Raw genomic sequence first — 24,449 nt, forward strand, 5'->3', positions numbered from 1 at the left:
GGTTGGACTAGAGTTTCAGAGTCTACTTGGGTTGCCTGCCAGCTATTTACTGGGGTTCAGCATCAGATTCAACTAAGCTTCCATAAAGCAAGTGGCCTCCCAAAAGCTGGTATATTAGCTACATCTGGGGAGCAGGGCCCTTACACCTTAAAAGCGTTCTTTTATACTGACAGTCATTTTTTCCAAGTAGAATAAATTACTGATTTATTTAATTAAACTGTTTTATTTTAAAGTATTTATAAAAGAAAAATTATTGTGAATAATCAAAATCATAATGAAATTGAATATTTATTTGAATTTCTCCTGGTAATAGCACTCAACATAAGAAAAACAAACCAAGCTGTGAGATTTTGTTTTCTGTATAGCCATTTTTCAAAAAGTGAAAAGTTGGGTTCTGTATTTAATGGCAACAAGTGGGACATCATCCATTTTAAAACTACCATTCAAAAAGTAGTATTTTAAGAAATATATACTATGATTAACATGATGTGTTTTATAGAATGGATACATATCTGAATGTCAGTCTGAATATGGAAGAAATATATGTGTTAAAACCACACTGGAAAACCAAATGTTCTTTTTTTACAAAAAGCTTGAAATAAAAAGGAACTTGCCAGTAAACTCAATAAACTTTCACGTATGGGATATCTGTTTTAAATCCCCACCCACCCCACCCCCACAAAAAAAATTGTAGATTTGAGTAGAGCCATTACATGAAGGCTTATTTCTGTACAACATGGAAGCTGGTTACATAGTCAATGTTAACTTCCTAAAGTGCATCTTTTGAAGACTTGTCTAGTAAAATTGCAGTATCAAATATAAAATACTTAACACATGACATGCAATAACAAAGCTAAACCATTATAGTTTAAAGTTTTTAAAACTACTTTTAAAACTTTTGATTCACCAAAGAATGAAGATGTCAAATACAGTAGCATTCTCATTCTCCAACAGTATGCATTATATGCTTTGGCAAATCTTTTGGAGTCGAACAAAAATAATGCAGTCTAAACAACATTTCTTCTGTCATTGTAATACGATTCCTCGGGCAGAACATTTAGGTGCAGAGCAAGAGTTAGATTTTTGGAAGTTTTGGTGCATTAACCACAGGATTTGCCTCCTGTAAGTATCTCCTCCCTGCACTCTTGTAATCATAGGTGCAGCTGTGAGTTTCTGCATAACGATGAGATGCACAGAAGTTGTTTCCACATCTAAAGCACAAAAAAAGTTTATGTGAATAGTCACATTTCTACAAGAACCTCATCTCTCTGGGAGATCAAAGCTTGATTTCACGTAGTCCAGCAGGAGCCCTTTAGTCCTCTTTAGAATTGCAGGGCTGACATTTCCCTTCTACTCATGAACAAGCACAAGCACCCCAAAAAAAGAACCGGTTAATTGTCTATGAATATGGGACTTTATAATAAAGAATCTCTTCTGGAGTGAAACAGGCTGTTGACCTCTAGGAAGTAGTAAAACTGCAAAAAGCAATAAATATATCTACCACTTCCTCTTATATCTAGTAAACCTGGGAGAACTCTGAATTTCTGAGAAATTCAGTCTCATAAGAAAATTAAATTATGTAAAACCTAACTATGCCATGAAAGGATTTTAAAGTACTTCTAGCAACAAGATAAGCTGTTTCCATTTGAACAGAATACACTCTAAAAAGCAGCAGCTTTGTTTAATGCCTGGCCTCAACCTAAGGGCAGACACCATCCTCGGAGCATATTAGCAATGCTAATGAAAGAAATAATTATGAGTAGGAAAAAATTAATTATTTTTATAAACATATTATTCATCTGTTTTGAAAAGTGTACCATATACTCATAATTTATAGTACATTAATGTTAAATTTAGTCCTTTTTTGTTTAATTTAAAATAGAATCGAGAATTCCCTGGTGGTCCAGTGGTTAGAACTCCACGCTTCCACTGCAGGGGGCAAGGGTTCAATCCCTGGTTGGGGAATTAAGATCCTGCATCCTGCATGCCACTCAGAGTGGCCAAATAAATAAATAAAATAAAATAGAATCTTGGAGGAGGGGTTCTTCCAAGCCACAGTCAAAGAGAAACCATCTATCATAAGACAAAGAAAGTACACTTCCATTGGTTTATATGTCCTACTTTAAAGGGCAGGGGAGGATCTCATGACTTTGGAAACACATAAGCTATCTACTTGCTCTTTACTTCAGCCAATAAGGAGTTCAGCTGGGTCTATTTGAACATCATCTTAATGATGTTATGAATAGGCAATTTAAAGAACATTTTGTATTGTATCCCCACACTGGGTCACCACAAAAAAAGCATCCCAGCTTTTCAGCTAGCCAACCTGCCTGCATTCGTAGCTAGTAGCCAGTCCAGTTTTCTTTCCACAAAGAAAACAATGCTTTGTTGTTTTCTTCTTTGTTTGAATAGGGGCTTTCACGGGTGGGAGGTGATGAGCACATTCTCCTGTTAGAGAAAGCACACCTTGATTAATACAGACATAAAATTCTAGATGTGAAATACTATTAAAACATTAAACACATTCCTGCCACAGCAAACCTCTAAGCCATAAAAAATCAATTAGTGCTTTTTTTATATCTAAAATTATTTACAGAGTTGCAAGTAAAGATGCACTAGAACTGTTATATTTTTTAAGATGTGGTAGGTTTCTACTGACTAAGACATATTTTTAGGACTTATATTTTTTACATACCAACACCTTTCTAATTATTTCTGAGGACACTCAGTATATTTAAAGTATACTGAACTTTGGCAGAGAATCAAGAAGAATATCTGGTTCAAAATCATATTTATGAGGCTTCTGAGGAACAATATAATATGTATTATAATCACCCTGTCCTTTCACACCAAGAAGGAGCACAAGAATATCATGAAACTGGTCTTTTAGACCTAATTATACCATAGAAACTAAATTCATCAAACCACAAGCAAGTTATTCTTTCAAAACTTCAATTTGTTCATTTTTATGATAACAGGACATGTATTTTTCTCCCTAAGTTTCTAAGTGTTTAAAGGTCAACTCAGTTCTCACATACAAAAAGCATTCTGAAAAATTTAAATGTTATATTTATATAAAATATCATATTATCAATAGTGACTCAGGGTACACTGCTCGATTTCACAGTACTACTACCTTTTCAGAAAATATTTACTAAATTCTGGGCTATTGTAACAACTTGATTTTTTACCTTAAAAATAAGAGCACACCTGCTATTATATGAGAAAGAATTAAATCAATTTCTTTAAATACTAAGTGAAACGCTTTTAGAACTGAGTAGAATTCCAACAAACCCCACTCATAAGCAGAGAGACTCAATGTCACTATCCATACTTGTTACACTAACAGTGTAAGTACACAGTGCGTGGTGGCACCCAGAGGCCAAGAAACAAGAGGCAAACAAAGAAAGCAGAAACAAAGGGAAGAAGTGAGAAGAAAAATGGTAGAGTGTCAATAGAGATGATACCTATTCTCTACTACTGAAAAAGGTTTGAGAGGTCTGGGCTTAAGGTTTATCTGGCAGCTAAAAGTCTCTGAAAATCCTTCAAGGGTTCGAAAAGTTGGAATTACAATTAATTGACACTATGCCTTTTCCCACAACCCAAACTGGGTGCTGGATATACAAGCCCAATAAAATTAAGTATGCTTTATTACTAGGCTAAAATACAGTCCAAGATCTCGCCCAAAACTGGAAAAAAAAATTGCCTAAAACTGGAAACTAACTTATGACTCCTAATGGTGGCCAGGCACCAACTCAAGTTAATAAGCACTTTCTTCTTCAAGTGCACTTAGAGTTATCAAGAACATTTCACAAAGGTGATGGGATACTTTCCTCTTCTCAAATAATAAAAATAAGACAAGCATTTGCACAGGACACAGAGGAAAGGCATATACTACCAGATATCCTCTGAAGCTCATCTAATTGCAATTATCTTTGAAATTCAGGCTTAGGATATTCTTCCTTAAACAACAGTAGAAGAAAAATCTGTTGACGAAAATTTAGTTCAGTGTAGTCATATTTTCATGTTTTTCTTTGCTTGGGGGTGCTTAATTCAATGTTTCGCAAGCTTTTTTTTTTTTATTCAAGAACTCTTGTGAATGTGCAGAAACAGAGAACATAGTAGTGACCGAAATAAGGTGGCACAGAAACATAACCACAGTCTTCTCCTATGAGAATGGTTTCCATATATCCTTCTACCAACCAGAGAAAAATAAAATTATTAGTCATATACTCCATGCTAGGAACCAGCCCTAATATATAGGTTCCCTACTACCAACAGGAAAAATTCAACTTCCATGGATTGACATTCAAGGTCACATGTCCAATATGATACCTTTCTAACTTTCCAGAGTCATTTTCTGTCATTTGCCACATCATACCCACCCTGAATGATGCGCCAGACCCATTCACATGTGCAATCTCTTCTTCTAAAATGCTCCAGTAACCTTGTCAACCTAGTAAAACTCTACTCATCCTGTAAGAAGATATCATCAATCACCAGCTCCTCTCTGAAGCCTTCTCTCAAATGTGTAATGAACATATGAATAAAGAAAAAGTCAATAAAATAATGCCACTGCGAACAGTTGCTTTTCAGAACGAGAGTAAAGATATTTGGATTAACTCACTTGTTTGGCATTTCCTAAATATTGGTCTAATTGGTCTAATTAGACCAATATTTAGGAAATATGATCTAATATTTGATCTAACACAATAATCTATAAAAATTCACCCAACAGAATAAGGCAGCAAACAAAGTATTAAATGGTGTTCAAGATGCAAGTTTGGTAATCATCTGCCTAAAAATGATAACTAAAGCTATGAAGATGGATAAGATTTCCAAGGGAGACCCTACAGTGAAAAGCAAAGAGGACCAATGGAGGAACTCGATTAAGTCAATTAAACAAAACTTATGCCAAAACTTTCACAGACTCTTCTAGGTAATTCAGAATGATACAGTTATTAATGAAAGAAAACAGCAGCAAGTTACATAGCTGTAGTTTGGAGAATCATCACTGCAGGTAGCAGTTGATGACCTGACCTAAATGATGACTGACCTAAATGAAATCAATCAAAAGAGTATACACCTGGGGACAAGCAGAGGGACTGGTAAAACAAGTTAAAAAGAAAACTGAGGCTTAAAAAAACCAAAAACAAACAAAACCAAAAATCTACAAAAATGTAATAGCCCAGAATAAAAAAGGAAATAAAAAGGGAGAAAGATAGGAAAAGAAAAAAAAAACTATTTCAAGAAGAAGGCCATAACAATCAAGTAAGATAAGGATACAGAAGTATCCACTGGATTTGAAATTATGTAGATCTCTGGTGACCTCAGCAATAGCAGTTTCAGAGGAGCAGCGAGAAGAGAAGAAAGCACTGTAGGCTGAATTAGAGTTGAGAGAGATGCGACAAGTACAACACAAACTTCCAAGAGGCTGAGCTGTGGGTTAGGACTGGACAGACTTAAATAGGTGTCAAAGAAAAATAATTATAACATTAAAAGTAGATACATTATAATAATCAAAACTGTGGCACTGGCATAAAGACAGACATACAGATCAATGGAATACAGTTAAGAACCCAGAAATAAACCCTCACATATATAATCAAATGATTTTGACAAGGGTGCCAAGACCACTTGATGGGGAAAAGGACAGTCTTTTTAACAAATGGTGCCTCGAAAACTGGATATCCACATGGAAAAGAATAACGTTGGGCCCTTACATTACACCATATATAAACATTAATTCAAATGTATGCAAGACCTAATGTAAGGCCTAAAACTATAAAACTCCTGAAATAAAATATATGGGAAAAGCGTCATGTCACTGGATATGGCAACAATTTATTGAACACAACACCAGACACAGGCAACAAAGGAAAAAATAGACAAATTGAACTTCATGAAAATTAAAAACTATTGTGCATCAAGACATTATCAACAAAGTAAAAAGGCAACCTACAGAATGGGATAAAATATTTGTGAATCATATATAAGGAATTAACATCCAATATATAGAGTCACCTAAAACTCAACAACAAAAAACAATCAAATTCAAAAATGGGCAAGTGATTTGAACACATATTTCTCCAAAGAAGATATGCAAATGGTTAAGCACATTAAGAGATACTCAACTTCACTAATCATCAGGGAAATGCAAATCAAAACCACAATAAGATACTACCTCACACCTGTTAGGATGCCCACTATCAAACAAAACAAAACAAAACAGAAAATACCAAGTATTGGTGAGAATGTAGAAAAATTGGAAACCTTGTACACTGCTGGTGGGAATGTGACATGGTACAGCTACTACGGAAAACAGTATGGCAGTTCCTCAAAAAATTAAAAATAGAATTACCATATGAACCAGCAATTCCACTTCTGGGTATATACCCAAAAGAATTGTAATCAGAGTCTCAAAGAGATATTTGTATACTCGTGTCTGTAATAACATTATTCACAACAGGTAAAATGTGGAAGCAACACAAGTCTCCATCCATAGATGCAGAGGTATGCAGAGTGTTGTATATACATACAATGGAATATTATTCAGCTTTAAAAAGTATGGGAATTTTGACACATGCTAAAACATAGATGAACCTTGAGAACACTATGCTAAGTAAGCCAGGCATGAAAAGACAAACACTGAATGATTTCACTTATATGAGGTACTTAGAGTAGTTAAAATTATAGAGACAGAAAATAGAACAGTGGTTGCCAAGGCCTGGGGAGAGGGAGGCATGAGGAGTTAATGTTTAATGGGTACAGAGTTTCTGTTTTTCAAGATGAAAAGAGTTCTGGAGATGTATGGTGGTGTTGGTTGGCCAAAAATGTTAATTACTTAATGTCATTCAATTGTACACTTAAAAATGGTTAAGATATTAAATTTTGTTATGTGGGTTTTATCACAATAAAAAAATTTAAAAATGGATACATTAAGACTTTAGAACCTTGGGCCTTATACCTTTAGAACCTTGGGTAGTGGAAACAAATGCTAGGTATCTCTTTAAAGATATGAAAGTAACATGGCAACCATAATATATAATGTATTCTTTAGAACTTCGGGGCTACAAAGGTGGTACATCTTTGGTAGAGTTTCCATCTCTAGTCTGGGTATTAAAACACAAAAAATGATGATAGTAATGGCTTCTTAGGAAATTATGGCTGGCCAGTGCACCTTTAAGGTGTTATTGATATAAGTGAGTGCTAAGAATATAGTCATTTCTGCTACTATGCCTTGGAAAGGCCTAGTCAAAGAGACTGTCCCTTTCTTTCATCCAGAAAAAAACAGTTCATCAAATGGAGCTCTTACTACTGTCCTTGATATTGGACCATGACTTTAAGAAACACCTTTCTAGGGTATTTCCTCAAAACCCATCCAGCACCCAGCATGGCTCTAGAGTGGCCAGGGACTGGGAGGGTTGCGAACTACATGTTAATTTTTCATGCAACTTATCTTTTCGCATAGACCGTATCTTTTCCCAGACAACAGAGACCTCAATTTCAATTTTTGTTTGATTCTTCAAATATGTCCTACAGTCAGTTCTCATAATCATTTTCTTAAGTGGAACAAAGTTTAGGGAAAGTTTACTCTGTACATACCACAGAGAATGTTCTCATTTCTCTTTGAAAATTCAAATTCATAGTATGCATAATGCTATGATTATTAGCCTTATATTGTTTTCAAAATTATCTGTTGCTTACCTACTCTTTTCCCTGCTGCTGTATTATTTCCATTCATTCCAATACCACGGGCAGACTACAATTAAAACACAAAACATCTATAGAGGTGAGTTAATGGAAAATAGAAGGGAAGATCACCAAACATGAAATAATTATATTTTATTGTAAAAATGCTGCTGAGCTTTCATTTAAAATTATTTAATCTATTTTTAATTAAATTAACTTGGAACCTGATTGTCCCATCCATCAATATTGTACTTACTCTTTATCTATAAGAAAGTAAAATTCGATGGCTCAAATAAAAGTTCTTATTGAGGAAAAACATTAATAAAAATATTTAGTATTTAAAAATACATGATAAACTGTTTACACAAAGCTACTTTCAAATTACAGTTCTCAATTTAGGACCAAAACATTATTTAAAATTCAACTGTCAAAAAAATTTTCTACAAACTAGATAAACATTTTAAGAGAAAGTTATGAAAAGAATTCAACCTTAGGCCTCTTTATTTAATGTGTAAACAAAAAACAAACTATATGTTGAATCACTACATGGATAACTAGTAGAACATATTGAAAGGCAAATACTTACTAAAAAAAATTCTGTAGGTTCTAACTGGGGAGAACTTTTCCTAAGGCTTTCTTCCTGAAAATGCTGGAGGTTTGTAAACAGCCCAATTCCAGAGGTTCGAAGCCTGCCTGCCCCATGTGTGCTCTGCAAGCTGTCTCTGCTTGCGCTCTGGGCCAGCGAAGCAAGAAAACCTATATTATTTACACAACCAACAGGCTCTTTGGATGCCTTGTTAGCCATTTCTGTGATATCCCGAGCCTCAACTTTAGAAATAATATCAGATCTTTTCCCAGGTGAATCGACTTTAACAGCTCGAAAGCAAGTAGTCCTAGAGAAAGAAGAATCAGTTATATTTCGAATGTCCAGCGACCGAAGCACATTTTGTGAAGCAGAAGACTGGAGGTTCCCAGACTCAAAACATTTGGACTGTCTCTGTGGTTTCACCAGAGAGTTATGTAGTGACATTGGTGCAGAACAGTGAAGAGGTGATAAGAGTCTATTCTTGTGAGGACTTAATTCACGGTGGTCAAGAACTGCAGTTTCTACTGATTCACCACTCAACACTCTTGCAACATGTTTAAGATGCTGCTCTGTAGCTTTCAACCCTTTATCACCATTAGTGAGTGAGAATTCTGGATTTACCTTCTGTGTGCCTTCTAAGCCACTGCTCTTTTCATCAGCATTTCCTTCGGTAAAGGAAGCAAACGAACCCACTTCAGGTAGAAGCGATTCTTCAGTTACACACTCTTCTGAAGTTGGAAATAAAACAGTGTCATCCTCATTATTAGATGGCAAATTTCCTGAAAAGTTTTTTGTCTGCCTAGGTAGGGATGATCCAAGATGGAGAACAGAATCAGCAAGCTCTTTGTCATTTTCAAACTCCATAGGGGGTATCTGAGGTGGTAGTTTGAAGCCACTATTGGAATGAGACTGTGTGTTACTCTCCCAGTTATTGTCTTCCTTAATAAAATCACTAGCGATAGATGATATGGATATATCAGCAGGGGGCAGAGCTGGCAAACTTGAAATGGCATTGCTGGCTGAGTCAGGCAGATATGTGTTCCCAGAAGAAGGTAAACAAGACTGCCCAATGTGGGGGAGAACCCTTAACAATCTGTGGCGAGCAGCTCCCGTGGAACTACTGGAAGGTCGAGGAACCACAGGTGGACGAGGTTTTACCTTGACAGGTTTCTTAGGCTAAAAGAAAAGAGGGAATATATAATTCTTTACACGGTCATTTTCTCTGCCCATAACAAAAATTAACGAAGGAAGAAAAGGTTACTTCTGTTAACATACTGGCATTTGGATTACCTCAATCTAAAATGTTTAAAAAGATTAAAATCTGGGGCTTCCCTGGTGGCGCAGTGGTTGAGAGTCCGCCTGCCGATGCAGGGGACACGGGTTCGTGCCCCGGTCCGGGAAGATTCCACATGCCGCGGAGCGGTTAGGCCCATGAGTTGTGGCCGCTGAGCCTGCGCGTCTGGAGCTTGTGCTCCGCAGCGGGAGAGGCCGCAACAGTGAGAGGCCCGCGTACCACAAAAAAAAAAAAGCAGCAGCAGCAGCAGCAGCAGCACGGGTAAACTTCAGTAAAAAGACTGATAGTAAGCATGTAATATATTTAATTAAAGACCTAAAACTAAGAGTGGGGACAAGATTAGAAAAATGATTTGTAAATGTTATACTACCTTAAAAAGCAGAAATAATGCAAATATTAAAAATGGAAGAAGAAAGATGAGAGAAAGTAAAATAAGTTCATTGATTATAACTTAATAAGTAGGAGTCAAAAGATATCTTTTAAAAATAAAAGAGAAGACAATTAAGTATGGAAAAGGCAGAATAAGGACATGATAAAAGATATTACTATAAAGTTAAACAATAGAATAAAAAATAAAAGCCTTCTGAAGTACCAAAAAGCACACACTCACATACCCATACACACACAAAACAGGCCACAAAGAAACTGTAAATATAACAAAATAATAAGACATTAAGGACCAAATATAGGGACGTCCCTGGTGGCTCAGTGGTTAAGAATCTGCCTGCCAATGCAGGGGACACGGGTTCAAGTCCTGGCCTGGGAAGATCCCACATGCCTCAGAGCAGCGAAGCCCGTGAGCCACAACTACTGAGCCTGTGCTCTACAGCCCACGTGCCACAACTACTGAGCCCACGTGCCACAACTACTGAAGCCCACACACCTAGAGCCTGTGCTCCACAAGAGAAGCCACCGCAATGAGAAGCCCGCACACCACAATGAGAAGCCCGCGCACCGCAACGAAGAGTAGCACCCACTTGCCACAACTAGAGGAAGCCCACACGCAGTAACGAAGACCCGACACAGCCATAAGTAAATAAATAAATAAATAAATTTATTTTTTAAAAAAAGACCAAATATAAAAGTCATACCAATAAATGTGAATGTGATTAAGTAGTATATTTTTTTAAATTTCAAATTGGTTCACAAAGCAAAAAACAACTCTATGCTGTATATAAAACATCTTCCTAAAACAAAGTAAATCAAAAGTTAATAAAAAAAAAGACATGAGAAAGAGTACACAAAGCAAATTAAAACAATAAGATATCAAGGATTATGGGCCTGATATCAGGCAAGGAAAATTCAAGCTGAAGGTCAGAGATGAAACATTTTATAACATCTAGAATTAGCAGTATAATGAAAATACAACAGTTATTAATATTTATGCACTAAATCACACAACCACCTTCTTAAAGCAAAAACTATGGGAGATGAAAAGAAAAATACACAGAAACCCACTAATAATTACAGACTTTTACATATCACTATTCTCATTCTAAGAGAGAGCAAGCTGAAAAAAAAATAAGGAAATAGAGGACGATTTAATAATGTCAAATCTTTCAGACAGATATCAAACTTTTACCCTGATAACAGAGAATGAGCCATTTTCTTAAGTATACACAGGACAGTCATAAAGAGTGATATTAGATCACAAATAATCAAATTCTATTAAGCAGATATGGAAATAACATTCTCTGATTTCTATGCAATAAAAAGAGAAATTTTAAAAAATTAAAAAGCCTCTCTTGCCAGGAGTTTTTCAAACTCAAACTACTCTTGGATAAACTATCAACTAAAAATGCAAAATTTCTTTTAAAAATTAATGAAAATACTACAAATTGACATTAAGTTCTCCCTGATGAGCTGAACTGAAAAGAATATGTCATCTACACAATATCCTGCCAAAAATGTTTGACCTGCATCTAATCATGATGAAGCAATAAGACAAACTCAAACTGAGGATATTCTACAAAATTGGCCTATACCTCAAAAATATCTGACATGAATGTCCAAAAAAGGCTAAGAAATAGTTCTGTATAAAAGCAGACCAAGAAAACATTACAACTAAATACAACAATGCATGATTCTTGATTGGATTCCAGATTGAAAACAGAAAGAAAAATCAAAATAAAACAAAATGCTATCAAATACATTATTGAGACATGGAGAAATGTGAATATGGATGAAGTAATGTGTATCAGTGATAAATTATGTGTGTGATAACTACATTGTGGTTATGTAGGAGAAGGCTCTGTTCTTAGGAGTTATATACTGAATTAAATATTTAGGGGGAAATGTTACTATATCTGCAACTAACTCCCAAATGGATCAGGTAAAAGAACAGGGAAAGAAAACAAATGTGGAAAAATGCTAACTGGTGAATCTAGGTAAAATTTTCATGGTTGTTCACAGGTATAACATTTCTGAAGGACTGAACATTTTTCAAAGTAAAAAAGGTAAAATAAGTGTTCAGACAAAAGCTAAGAGACTTAATTGCCAGGAGACCTAAATTAAAAGAAATACTAAAAGATTCAGATGGCAGGTAAATAATCTTTAAAGGAAGCAAGTAATTGCAGGAAAGAATAAAGAGCAACAGAAAAGGTAAATATATGGGTAAATATAAATAATATTAGCAATATAAAACAATTTGAGGGGCTCAAAATATATGTGAAATTAAAATGCATGACAATGACACAAAAGGTGTTTGGATGTATAAATGGAGTTAGTGTTCTAAGATTCTGGCATTAAAAGCAAAGTGGTAAAAATCATTTTTATTAGACTATAAGTAGTCAAGAATGTACAAATAATCTCTAGAGTAATCACTTGACAAAGCTAGTATAATAGTAAATTGCTAACAAAGTAGTAAAGGATAAAAACTGAATAACAGGGCTTCCCTGATGGCGCAGTGGTTGAGAGTCCGCCTGCCAATGCAGGGGACACGGGTTCGTGCCCCAGTCCAGGAAGATTCCACATGCCGCGGAGCGGCTGGGCCCGTGAGCCATGGCCGCTGAGCCTGCTCATCCAGAGCCTGTGCTCTGCAACGGGAGAGGCCACAACAGTGAGAGGCCCGCGTACCGCAAAAAAAAAAAAAAAAAACAACTGAATAACAAAAAATAGACTAATCTAAAAAAGGACAAAAAAGGAGAGAAAAAGAAACATAAAACAGGTGGTTAAATAGAAAATAGTAAGATGATAAAAATCCACATGTATCGGTAATTATACTAAATGTAATAGATGAAAATCTTAAGCTTGTCAGTTTAGATTAAAAAATAATAAAACTAACCATGTACTGACTACAAGAGACAATTCTTAAATATAGGAACATAGAGTGAAAGTAACAGAGTGGAAATATAATAGAAACATAAACCAAAATAAAGCTAGCTCAGCTATACTAATAACAAAGTAGCTTATACTAATAAGACAAGTGCATTACAAGGCATAAATAAAAACATTTCTATAATGATAATAAATAATAATTTTTATAATAATATAAACTACAAGAAAGATATCACAATTCCTTGGATATCATAAAATCTGTACTAGATCATTTGATCTAGTTTGACAGAGTTTCAAAATACATAAAGCAAAAATAAACTTCTTAAAAGGAGAAACACACAAATCCACTACCAGAAAGGGAGATATTTAATACACTTTTCTGAATAACTGATGGAAAACAGACACACACAAAAATTAGAAAACCAGAACAACACAAATAACTTATCTAATTGATATATACAGAACACTATATATATGGACAGATTACACAGTCTTTCCAAGTGTGTAAGTGGCATTTATTAATATGCTTAGTCACAAGTCAAACCTCAACTAATTTCAAAGGCTTGAAATCATTTAGAGTATGTTCCATGACCACAGTGATATTGAACTACAAATCAGTAATAAAAAGGTACATAATGGGACTTCCTTGGTGGCGCGGTGGTTAAGAATCTGCCTGCCAATGCCGGGGACACAGGTTCAAGCCCTGGTCTGGGAAGATCCCACATGCCGCGGAACAACTAAGCCCATGCGCCCCACCTACTGAGCCTGTGCTCTAGAGCCCGAGAGCTATAACTACCGAGCCTACGGGCCACAACTACTGAAGCCCTCAAGTCTAGTGCCCGTGCTCTGCAACAAGAGAAGCCACCGCAATAAGAAGACCGCGTGGTGCAGCGAAGAGTAACCCCCGCTCGCCGCAACTAGAGAAAGCCTGCAGGCAGCAATGAAGACCGAACACAGCCAAAAATAAACAAATAAAGAAATTTATATCTTAAGAAAAGGTACCTAATATTCCACGTTTGAAAACTAGAGGTTTGCTTCTAAGTAAGCCATGAGTCACGCTGATATAAAGATTTAATGTAATCCCTGTGAAAATCCCAATAGCATTTTTGAAGAAATAGAATAATCCATCCTAAAATTCGTAAGTGATCTCAAGGGACCCCAAATACTCAAAATAATATTGACACATAAGAACAAAGTTGCAGGTCTCACACTTCCTGATTTCAAAACTTACTGCAAAGCTAAAACTTATTGCAAAGCTTATTACAAAGCTGTTGGTGTGGTACTGTCTTTATGTCAGTACCACACTAATCAAAATAGTGTGGTACTGACATAAAGACAAACATATTGACCAATGGACTACAACAGAGAGCCCAGAAATAAACCCTCACATATATGGTCAAATGACTTTCAACAAGATGCCAAGACTACTCAATGGGGAATGAACAATTTCTTCAACAAATGGAGTTGGGAAAATTGGATATCTTCATACAAAAGAACGAAGTTGGACCCTTACCTTGCACCATATACAAAAATTAACTTAAAAATGTATCAAAGACCTAAAACTATAAAATTCTTAGACGAAAACAGGAGGAAAAGCTTCATGACATTGGATTTGGCAATGGTTTCTTGGATATGACATCAAAAGCAGGGGGAACAAAAGAGAAAACAGATAAACTGGACTACGTCAAAATTTAAAGCTTCTGTGTATCAAAGGATACTACCATCAGAGTAAAAAGGCAACACACAGAATAAGAGAAAATATTTGAAAATCATATATATCATAAAGGGCTAATATCCAGAATATATAAAGAATTCTTAAACCTCAACAACAAAAACAATAACCTGATTCAAAAATGGGTAAAGCACTTGAATGGATATTTCTCCAAAGAAGATATACAAATGGCCAACTAGAACATGAAAAGATGCTCAACATCATTAATTATTAGGAAACTGTAAATCAAAAGTACAACTATGACCTCATGTCCATTAGGATGACTACTATTAAAAAAAAAAAACAGGGGCTTCCCTGGTGGCACAGTGGTTGAGAGTCCGCCTGCCAATGCAGGGGACACGGGTTCGTGCCCCAGTCTGGGAAGATCCCACATGCCGCGGAGCGGCTGGGCCCGTGAGCCATGGCCGCTGAGCCTGCGCGTCCGGAGCCTGTGCCCCGCAACGGGAGAGGCCACAACGGTGAGAGGCCCGCGTACCGCAAAAAAAACAACAAAAAAATACAAGTATTGGTGAGGATATGATGAAATTGGAAGCTATGGAAAACAGTATGGCAGTTCCCCCGAAAATTAAAAATAGAATTACCATATGATCTTAAAATTCTGGGTAAATTTCCGAAAGAATTTAAAGTGGGGTCTCAAAGAGATATTTGCATACCCTTGTTCATAACAGCATTATTCACAATAGCTAAAAGGTGTAAGCAACACATGTCTCCATTGACAGATGCACGGTTAAGTAAAATGTTGTATATACATATTTACTCAACCTTAAAAAGTATTGAAATTGTGACATAAGCTACAACATGGATGAACCTTGAGGACATTGCTAAGTGAAATAAGTCACAAAAAGACAAATACTGTAGGATTTCACTCATATGAGGTTCAAGAAAGTCAAATTCATAGAAAACAGAGAGTAGAATTGTGGTTGCCAGGGGCCGGGGGAGTAGAGAAATAGGGAATTGTTTAATGAGTATAGAGTTTCCATTTGCAAGATGAAAAAGTCTGGAGATTGGTTGCTCAACAGTGTGAATGTACTTAACACTACTGAACCATATGTACACTTAAAAATTATTAAGATGGTAAATTTTGTTATATTTATTTTACTATAATTAAAAATTTAGTAATGTTAATTATAGAATCTAGGTGGTGGATAAACAGGTGTTCACTGTAAAATTCTTTCAACCTTGCTGTATGTTGGAAAAGAAAGGAAAATTAAAGACCAATTTCTCTGATGAACAAAAATCCTAAATAAAATATTAGGAAATTTAATTAAAGACATAAAAAGTAAAATTCACCACAACCAAAAATGGTTCATTCTAAGACTGATTTCATATTTAAAAAAAATAAATTCACCACATTATTAGAATAATTTTATTCAGTGTAAAATACTTTTTAATTTCCCTTTGGATTTCTTCTTCGACCCATCAGTTACTTAGAAGTGTGTTATTTCCAAAATATTAGATTTTCCAGATATCTTTGTTGACTCCTAATTTTATCCATTGTAGTAAGAGAGCATTTTTTTACACACACACACACACACACACACACACACACACACACACACTGTATTTTATTTTTACAAGAGATAAATAAACTGACACCAAGCATTGTAAATGGATGACCACAACAAAAGCAACAATGATTGCAATTACCAAACACGAAACACACTCATACTATGAAGAGAGCATTTTTTGTATGATTTGAGTCTTTTAAAACTTATTGGGACTTGATTGATAGCATACGATACACTTTATCTTAGTAAATGCTCTGGGTGCACTTAAAAAGAATGTGTATTCTGCTGTTGTTAGGTGGAGCTTTCTTTAAACGTCAATAGGGACAAATAGGTTTACAGTTGTTCAAGTCTTCTTATATCCTTTCTGATTTTCTATCTTTCCTATCAATTTTTGACAATGCGAGTTATATTAGAAATCTAATATAACTATGAATTTATCTATTTCTCTTTGTAGCTTTTTTTTTTTTTTTTTTTTTTGCGGTACGCGGGCCTCTCACTGTTTGGGCCTCCCGTTGCGGAGCACAGGCTCCGGACGCGCAGGCTCAGCGGCCATGGCTCACGGGCCCAGCCGCTCCGCGGCATGTGGGATCTTCCTGGACTGGGGCACGAACCCGTGTTCCCTGAATCGGCAGGCGGACTCTCAACCACTGCGCCCCCAGGGAAGCCCCTCTTTGTAGCTTTTGCTTCATGCATTTTGATGTTCTGTTATTAGGTACATAAACATTTAAGATTGTGGGGAAAGGATTTTATTTTTAATAGAGTTAGGTCAACTGTACTCCATCTGGAAAAAACTTGTCTTCATCCTACTTTACATTATACATGTTTTTTAAAGTTGTGAGGTTTTTTTTTTTCAGATGGATTGTAAATCTAAATGAGAAAGAAAAATCATACGGCTTTTGGATAAAAAACACAGGAGCGTGTCTTCAAAACCGTGTGGTAGGAAAAAACTTCATTAAAAGTTTATAAAAACTAGTAATCATAAAAGGAATACTATTAAGTTAAAATACATTAAAATAAAGAATATTTATTCATTAAAAAAATAAGAAAGTGAAATAGCAGCTGCTAGAATATCTATAAATCATGTATCTGTCAAAGAACTTGTATCCATAGTATATAAAAATTCCTTCAAATCAGTAAGCAAAAGGCAGACAACCCAATTTAAAAAATGAGCAAAATATTTGAACAAGCACTAGACAAAGTCAGTATCTTAAAAAAAAAAACGGATGTATTTAGACAGTGTGATTCACATGATATAAAGACTGTTGGTACAAAAGTCAATATCTTAATGGCGAATAAGCATATGAAAAGCTTAACATTATTCTCCATCAGAGAAATGTAAATTAAAACCACTACACATCCACCAGAATCGATAAAATAAAAAAGACGCACAATGTCAAGTGTTGGTGAGGATGTGACACAAACGGGAACTCTCCTGTTTCTGATGCGAGTGTAAACTGGTTCAGACACTTCACAAAACTGTTCAGCAAAACAATTAAAGCTACACATATACCTACCCTATGACTCTACAAGTCTATTCCTAGCTATATGCCCCAAAGAAAAGAGTGCATGGGTCCACCAAAGTCATGTATAAGAATGTTCAAAGCAGCTTTGTTGATGAAAGCCAAAAACTAGAAACAACCTAAATGTCAAAAGAAGAAGGAAGAAAGGAAGTACAGGCATACCTCATTTTATTGCACTTTGCAGATAACCGCATTTTTTACAAATTGAAAGTTTGTTGCAACCCTGTGTTGAGCAAGTCTATATTGATGCCATTTTTCCAACAGCATTTGCTCACTTTGGGTCTCTGGGTCACATGCTGGTAATTCTTGCAATACTTCAGACTTTTTCATTATTATTTTATTTGTATGGTGATCCGTGATCAGTGATCTTTGATGTTACTACTACAACTCATGGAAGGCTCAGATTATGGTTAACATTTTTTAGCAATAAAGCATTTTTAATTAAGGTATGCATATTGTTTTTTAGACATAATGCTATTGCACACTTAATGGACTACAGTATAGTGTAAACATAAATTTTATATGCACTGGGAAACCAAAAAAATTCGTGTGACTCACTTTATTGCGATATTCGCTTTACTGTGGTGGTCTGGAACTGAATCTGCAATATCTCCGAGGTATGCCTGTATAGTCATACAATGGATTAGTACACAGCAGTAAAAGAGAATGAAATGATACATGCAACAACATGGATGAACTGCAAAAGTATTATGCTGAGCAAAAGAAACCAGACCAAAAAAAGGTATATTATATATGATATAATTTATACAAAGCTCAAGAACAGTAAAAACTAATTCATGGTGACACACGTAAGAATAGTAGTTATTTCTGGGAGTAGGAAAAGGCAGGTATTGATGGGAAAGGTTATAAGGAAATCTGGAGAGAAATTTTAATTTTGAGTTATACCTATTTTAATTTGAGTTACACCTACATGACTGTATAGAAATGTAAAAATTCATCAAGCTCTATTAAAGACTTGTGAATTTTATTTTATGTACATATTACATTTCAATAAAGAAAAAGTTATTAATGGAGTGAAAAGCAAAATAATAGAGTGGTGATACATATATATGACAAAAAACATATCCAGAATATTAAAGATCTCCAAAAAAGTCAATAAGCAAAACACATACAGCCCAATTTTAAAAATGGGCCAAAGATCTGAACAGGCATTTTACAAAAAAGGATATCCAAATACCCAATAAATACATGAAAGGTGCTCAACTTCATTGATCAGAGAAATGCAAATTAAAGCCATAATGTAGGGCTTCCCTGGTGGCGCAGTGGTTAAGAATCTGCCTGCCAACGCAGGGGACACGGGTTGGAGCCCTGGTCCAGGAAGATCCCACATGCCGCAGAGCAACTAAGCCCGTGCGCCACAACTACTGAGCCTGTGCTCTAGAGCCCACGAGCCACAACTACTGAGCCTGCACGTCACAACTACTGAAGCCTGCACGCCTAGAGCCCGTGCTCCGCAGCAAGAGAAGCCACGCAACAAGAAGCCCGCACACCTCAATGACGAGTAGCCCCCGCTCGCCACAACTAGAGAAAGCCCGCGTGCAACAACGAAGACCCAAACCCAACGCAGCCAAAAATAAATAAATTTATTTATTTATTTATTAAGAAAAAAAACATAATGTAATGCCACTACACACCAACCAGAACGACAAAAATAAAAAAGAAGGACCATATCAAATACTGGTAAGAATGCATGAAAACTGCAACTCTCATTCACTATTGGACAGAATTCATTCAATTACTTTAGAAAACTGACAGTATCTAGTAAAGCTAAACATTCCTTATCAACATCCAGGTAGTGGAGATATCCATAATAAGTAAATATTAACAGCATTTTAAAAAGTAACTATTGCAAAATTAAGGTTAGGCTATCTTTTATTATCTTTCTTAGCTCTAGAACTATGAAATTTTTTTAAATCATGAATTATTTTGAGTGCAGTATTATCACATTAACTACATTGCTGGCCTAAAAAAATCAATTCACTACATTTAATATCTCAATAAATAACTGAGGCCAGAAACTTGAAATGAATAATAGTTTATAAATCTTTTTTCCACAATTACCAACAGACTCAATGCTGTGAGCCCTGCAAGGATATACTAGAGAAAGACCTGGCCAAGCTTCACCTTTTTGCTGAGATTCATGTTCTCCATCTTAGCCTTCAGCAGTTTCATCTTATTCATAGTTATTGAATTTTCAATTATCTGTTGCCCAGAAGGAGAAGGCTCAATTTCCTCATCTTCATCAGTATGCAAATTATACACAGAACCACCACTGCAAAGAAAATAATAATTACTATTGAAATGTACCGTATACCTGCCCAATGACTAAAAATATTTTAAATGCAGTATAAACTATAGATGTTGCTAATGATAAAACGATAAATCCATCTTGTCAATGTAAATTCAAGGCAAATGTATTTCAAAAATATATTTCTTATGAGAAAAAAAGTAAATGGGATAAATATCATGATCTAGCATTACTGAAAATCTAGTACAGCTGAGCTTTTCTGAAGTCAGTATACCATAAGTGAAGATCTTTTATGTTTGGAAATGTAACCAGACAGAATAGCACAGATTTTAAAATGAAAAAAGACACCTTGGTCAAGTCATGACACAAATTATTAAACATGTAAAACATTCCAATTACTGATCAATCACAGTAACATTTATTCATAACTTAACATTTATTATTTGGAGCCCCTTCTCTTTGACTACATAATGCCACAATATAATGCCATAATATAATGGCACTATCATACTATCCTCATATTTATTCTTATACGTCTATCTTTCCCCCTTATTCCCCCATATGTAAGCAAGTTGAAAGCAGATATTAATATTAGGCCTGGGACTTCCCTGATGGCTCAGTGGTTAAGAATCCGCCTGCCAATGCAGGGGACACAGGTTCGATCCCTGATCTGGGAAGATCCCACATGCTGCGGAGCAACTAAGCCTGTGCACCACAACTACTGAGGCTGCGTGCCACAACTACTGAAGCCCATGCTCCTAGAGCCCGTGCTCCACAACAAGATAAGCCACTGCAATGAGAAGCCTGTGCACCGCAGTGAAGAGTAGCCCCTGCTCACCACAACTAGAGAAAGCCCGCAGGCAGCAGTGAAGACCTAACACAGCCAAAATTAAATTTAAAAAATATATATTAGGCTGTGTTCATCTTCCTAGTCTTAGCACCTGGCACAATGCTTGGCACACATTTAACAAACGTTTGCTGAACTGAACACAAACATAATTAAAATTTCATTCAGCTTTTTCAGTAATGGGAAAATTAAAATCATACACAACCTCAGCATATTTGAAGAATGACTGAAATTTTCAATTGAGCATAAGAAACATGTGCACTGGTCACCGTGCCCAATTTACTGTATCTATGCTAAAGTAGTATGAGAATTAGTAAGATTTCCTGTTCTATATGGTTGTAAGAAATGGAAACAATTTAAGATAACCTTAATAAGGCATATTTCATAACACTTCTGAAGGACATACTACCACCACACAAAGGTAAAGTAGAGAGTGGATAGCCCCATTCCTAAACTTTACATGGTGAAACTGGTGACATTCTGAAATCATGGGTTAATTACACTGCACAGCAGCCACAGGTATCAGGAGGAAGAATGGCGGAAATTGGTCTCCATAGCCAATTCAGTCCCTAGTGTTTGACTCGTGACTATCATTTCGATCTATTATAGATTCCCAGTATAATATGAAAATTGACACAATGGACACAACACTAAATTGACACTGCTACCATTTACTGAATGCCTACTCTGCCAGGCACTTTCCGCATATTATTTCTAATCCTCACAAAAACTACATAAGATGATATTATATCCCATTTTATAAATGAGGAACCTGCAGTTGGGAGAGGTTAAATGATTTTGTTCAAGACCAGAGAGCTAGTAAATGGTGCACCTAAGATTCAAATCCTCTGTCTGGTTCCAAAATCTATTCTTTATACTACTTCCTGTTGCTTCCCCAGGCACCAAACAGTAGACCTTACTGAGTCATACTTATGTATCCAAATTAATTAACAGAATTTATAGTATGTGAAGGCTCTCATCTTGAACTTAACTATACCTGAAAAGGAAGGTTGAGGTGAAGATTTTTGCCAGTTCACCCTTGGAGTTGGAAGGAATGACTCAAGTATATTCTATTCTTGGTCACCTTATAATACTTTAACTTCAACTACTTCTCTGTTATGTCCCGTGGAATTTTAAATTTATCCATATTGAATACTAAAAGAGGTTTCTGACTTAACCTTCCTGTCATAAAAAACTGGTCCTTTACTATTTTCCCATAGAGACCCGTGTGTGTGTGTGTGTGTGTGTGTGTGTGTGTGTGTGTGTGTGTGTGTGTGTGTATTTGTACGTTAAAAAGTACAATCATGATAAATATTTCATGGGCTGCATTTTAGAGGATAAAAAAACATTTTTAAATTCACCTAATTCGGGGACTTCCCTGGTGGCACAGTGGTTAAGACTCTGCGCTCCCAATGCAGGGGGCCCAGGTTCAATCCCTGGTCAGGGAACTAAATCCCACACGCATGCCACAACTAAGAGTTCCCATGCCGCAACTAAGACTCAGTGCAACCAAATAAATAAATAAATAAACATTAAAAATATATATGTTTAAAAAAAATTCACCTAATTTTTTCAAAATACCACATTATTCTGTTTCCTCTCACAAAGCATAGATTCATGGGATCAGTTAGAAGCCAATCCCAATTTTTTTCTAAATGGAAAAATGTAACTAGACCAGGATAACACAGCAATTTATAAACTTAATCCAAGAATACCTTTCTTTATTTTTAAATATTCTAAATATTTTCTTGAATGCTATATTTAACTTTTCCTAAATCTTTTAACCTAATAATAGGATTAAAGAATAAGAGGTGTGGGGCTTCCCTGGTGGCGCAGTGGTTGAGAGTCCACCTGCCGATGCAGGGGACACGGGTTTGTGCCCCAGTCCGGGAAGATCCCACATACCGCGAAGTGGCTAGGCCCGTGAGCCACGGCCACTGAGCCTGCGTGTCCAGAGCCTGTGCTCCACAATGGGAGAGGCCACACAGTGAGAGGCCCGAGTACCGCAAAAAAAAAAAAAAAAGAATAAGAGATGGGCAAATGTAATATTTTTTCTAACAAGAATATTATTCACCCTGAAGCCAACTCCTTATGTGACTTTCACAGATTAAGTTACCATTTAATTAAGTGTTGCAATGCTTCTTTTTATTTCTTCCCACTTAAAAAAGCAGTAAGGTAGCACAATTAACTAAAAAGATTTGAGACTAAAAATGATGACTGATACTAGATTTTGTATCAGAATGAATCAAATAATTCTGTTTTTTCTTAGAGCAAGAGTCAGCAAACTATGACCAAGGTCAAATTCAGTCCATCACTTTTTTTTCTTAATAAATTTATTTATTTTATTTATTTATTTTTGGCTGAGTAGGGTCTTTGTTGCTGTGCACAGGCTTTCTCTAGTTGTAGCGAGCGGGGGCTACTCTTCGTTGTGGTGCGCAGGCTTCTCATTGTGGTGGCTTCTCTTGTTGCAGAGCACGGGCTCTGGCCATGCACGCTTCAGTAGTTGTGGCTCACGGGCTCAGTAGTTGTGGCTCATGGGCTCTAGAGCGCAGGCTCAGTAGTTGTGGCGCATGGGCTTAGTTGCTCCACGGCATGTGGAATCTTCCCGGACCAGGGCTCAAACCCGTGTCCCCTGCATTGGCAGGCGGGTTCTTAACCACTGTGCCACCAGGGAAGCCCCCACCACTTATTTTTGATTGGCCCACAAGCTAAGAATGGTTTTTAGATAGTTGAAAAAATCAAAATAATAATATTTCATAATGTGAAAATTATGTGAAATTCACATTTGTGTCCAATAAAGTTTTGCTGGAACACAGCCACACTCACTTGATCACATATTGCATGCACTGCATACTGCTCTTACACTACAATGGCAGAGTTGAATAGATGCATAAGAAATTGTATGTGGCTCTCTCATTGCTTCGTACTGTGGTTTAGCACACTGTAAATCACAGTGGCACAGTCATAATCAACAACACTTCGATTACCATGTGTATCACTGTACAATGACATTTTATTACCAGTATGTACCCAACATGTCAAAATGAAGAGAAGAGTGGACTTCAAATGCTGCAGTTTTAAAACACAGTAGAGAGTGGATCATTTTGCTATCAACTAAATAGCAAAATATGATGTTTATTATACAATGACACTATAGCTATGCTACAGAAAAACAACATATTTGGACATTATCAGACTAAGGACTCATCACAACATTCCCAACTTGCAGGAAAGCAATGGTCAGAAAAATCAGAAAATTTAAAATGGAATATCTCATCACAGTATAATTTCTTCACAAAAATAAATGAAAATGAGAGTGCAACCAAAAGAAGTTTCCGAGTGGCTTATTTACTAGCCAAACAAGGAAATGTTTACCAATTGTGAATTAATTAAGCCATTTTTGATCACAGCAGTTGAAAAAATGTATCCAAAGAAAATAAACTTGTTTAAAGACTACTTCTTTGGCAAGAACAATTTCTAGAAAAGTTGAAAACACTGGAAGCAACATCAATAGTTAATTTAAAAATCAGGCAAATGATTTGGAGTCATTTTCCTTGGCTTTTGACAAGTCAAGACAAGCTAGATACTATTCAGTTGTTTTTGCTTATTCAGGGTATCAAAACCAAATTTGAAGTGACTGAAGAACTAGCCCCCATGTATTGTCTGCATGAAACAACTACATTTAAGAATATTTTCAAAGAAATTGCTAAAACACTAACAGTACA

At 36.0% G+C, this 24,449-nt stretch overlaps 1 protein-coding gene across 3 annotated transcripts in view; it reads right to left on the bottom strand.

Annotated features, from left to right (window-relative positions):
- Nucleotides 1-709: 709 nt before the first annotated feature.
- ZFAND4 (zinc finger AN1-type containing 4) overlaps nt 710-24,449 on the bottom strand; it is a 72,075-nt gene continuing 48,335 nt past the window's right edge. For 2 of the 3 annotated variants that reach the window (XM_060033676.1, XM_060033673.1), the window contains exons 5-9: nt 19,754-19,901; nt 8,279-9,454; nt 7,708-7,762; nt 2,331-2,448; nt 710-1,211 (exon numbers count right to left, since the gene is read on the bottom strand). In XM_060033676.1, the coding sequence (XP_059889659.1) occupies nt 1,076-1,211; nt 2,331-2,448; nt 7,708-7,762; nt 8,279-9,454; nt 19,754-19,901 (1,633 nt within the window). In that variant the 3' untranslated portion in view covers nt 710-1,075. Of the gene's footprint in view, nt 1,212-2,326; nt 2,449-7,707; nt 7,763-8,278; nt 9,455-19,753; nt 19,902-24,449 lie in introns of all 3 variants that reach the window. The other variant, XM_060033674.1, reaches the window with a different exon arrangement.

Source organism: Delphinus delphis, chromosome 16 (genome assembly GCF_949987515.2).
Source record: "Delphinus delphis chromosome 16, mDelDel1.2, whole genome shotgun sequence".
Classification (NCBI taxonomy): domain Eukaryota; kingdom Metazoa; phylum Chordata; class Mammalia; order Artiodactyla; family Delphinidae; genus Delphinus; species Delphinus delphis.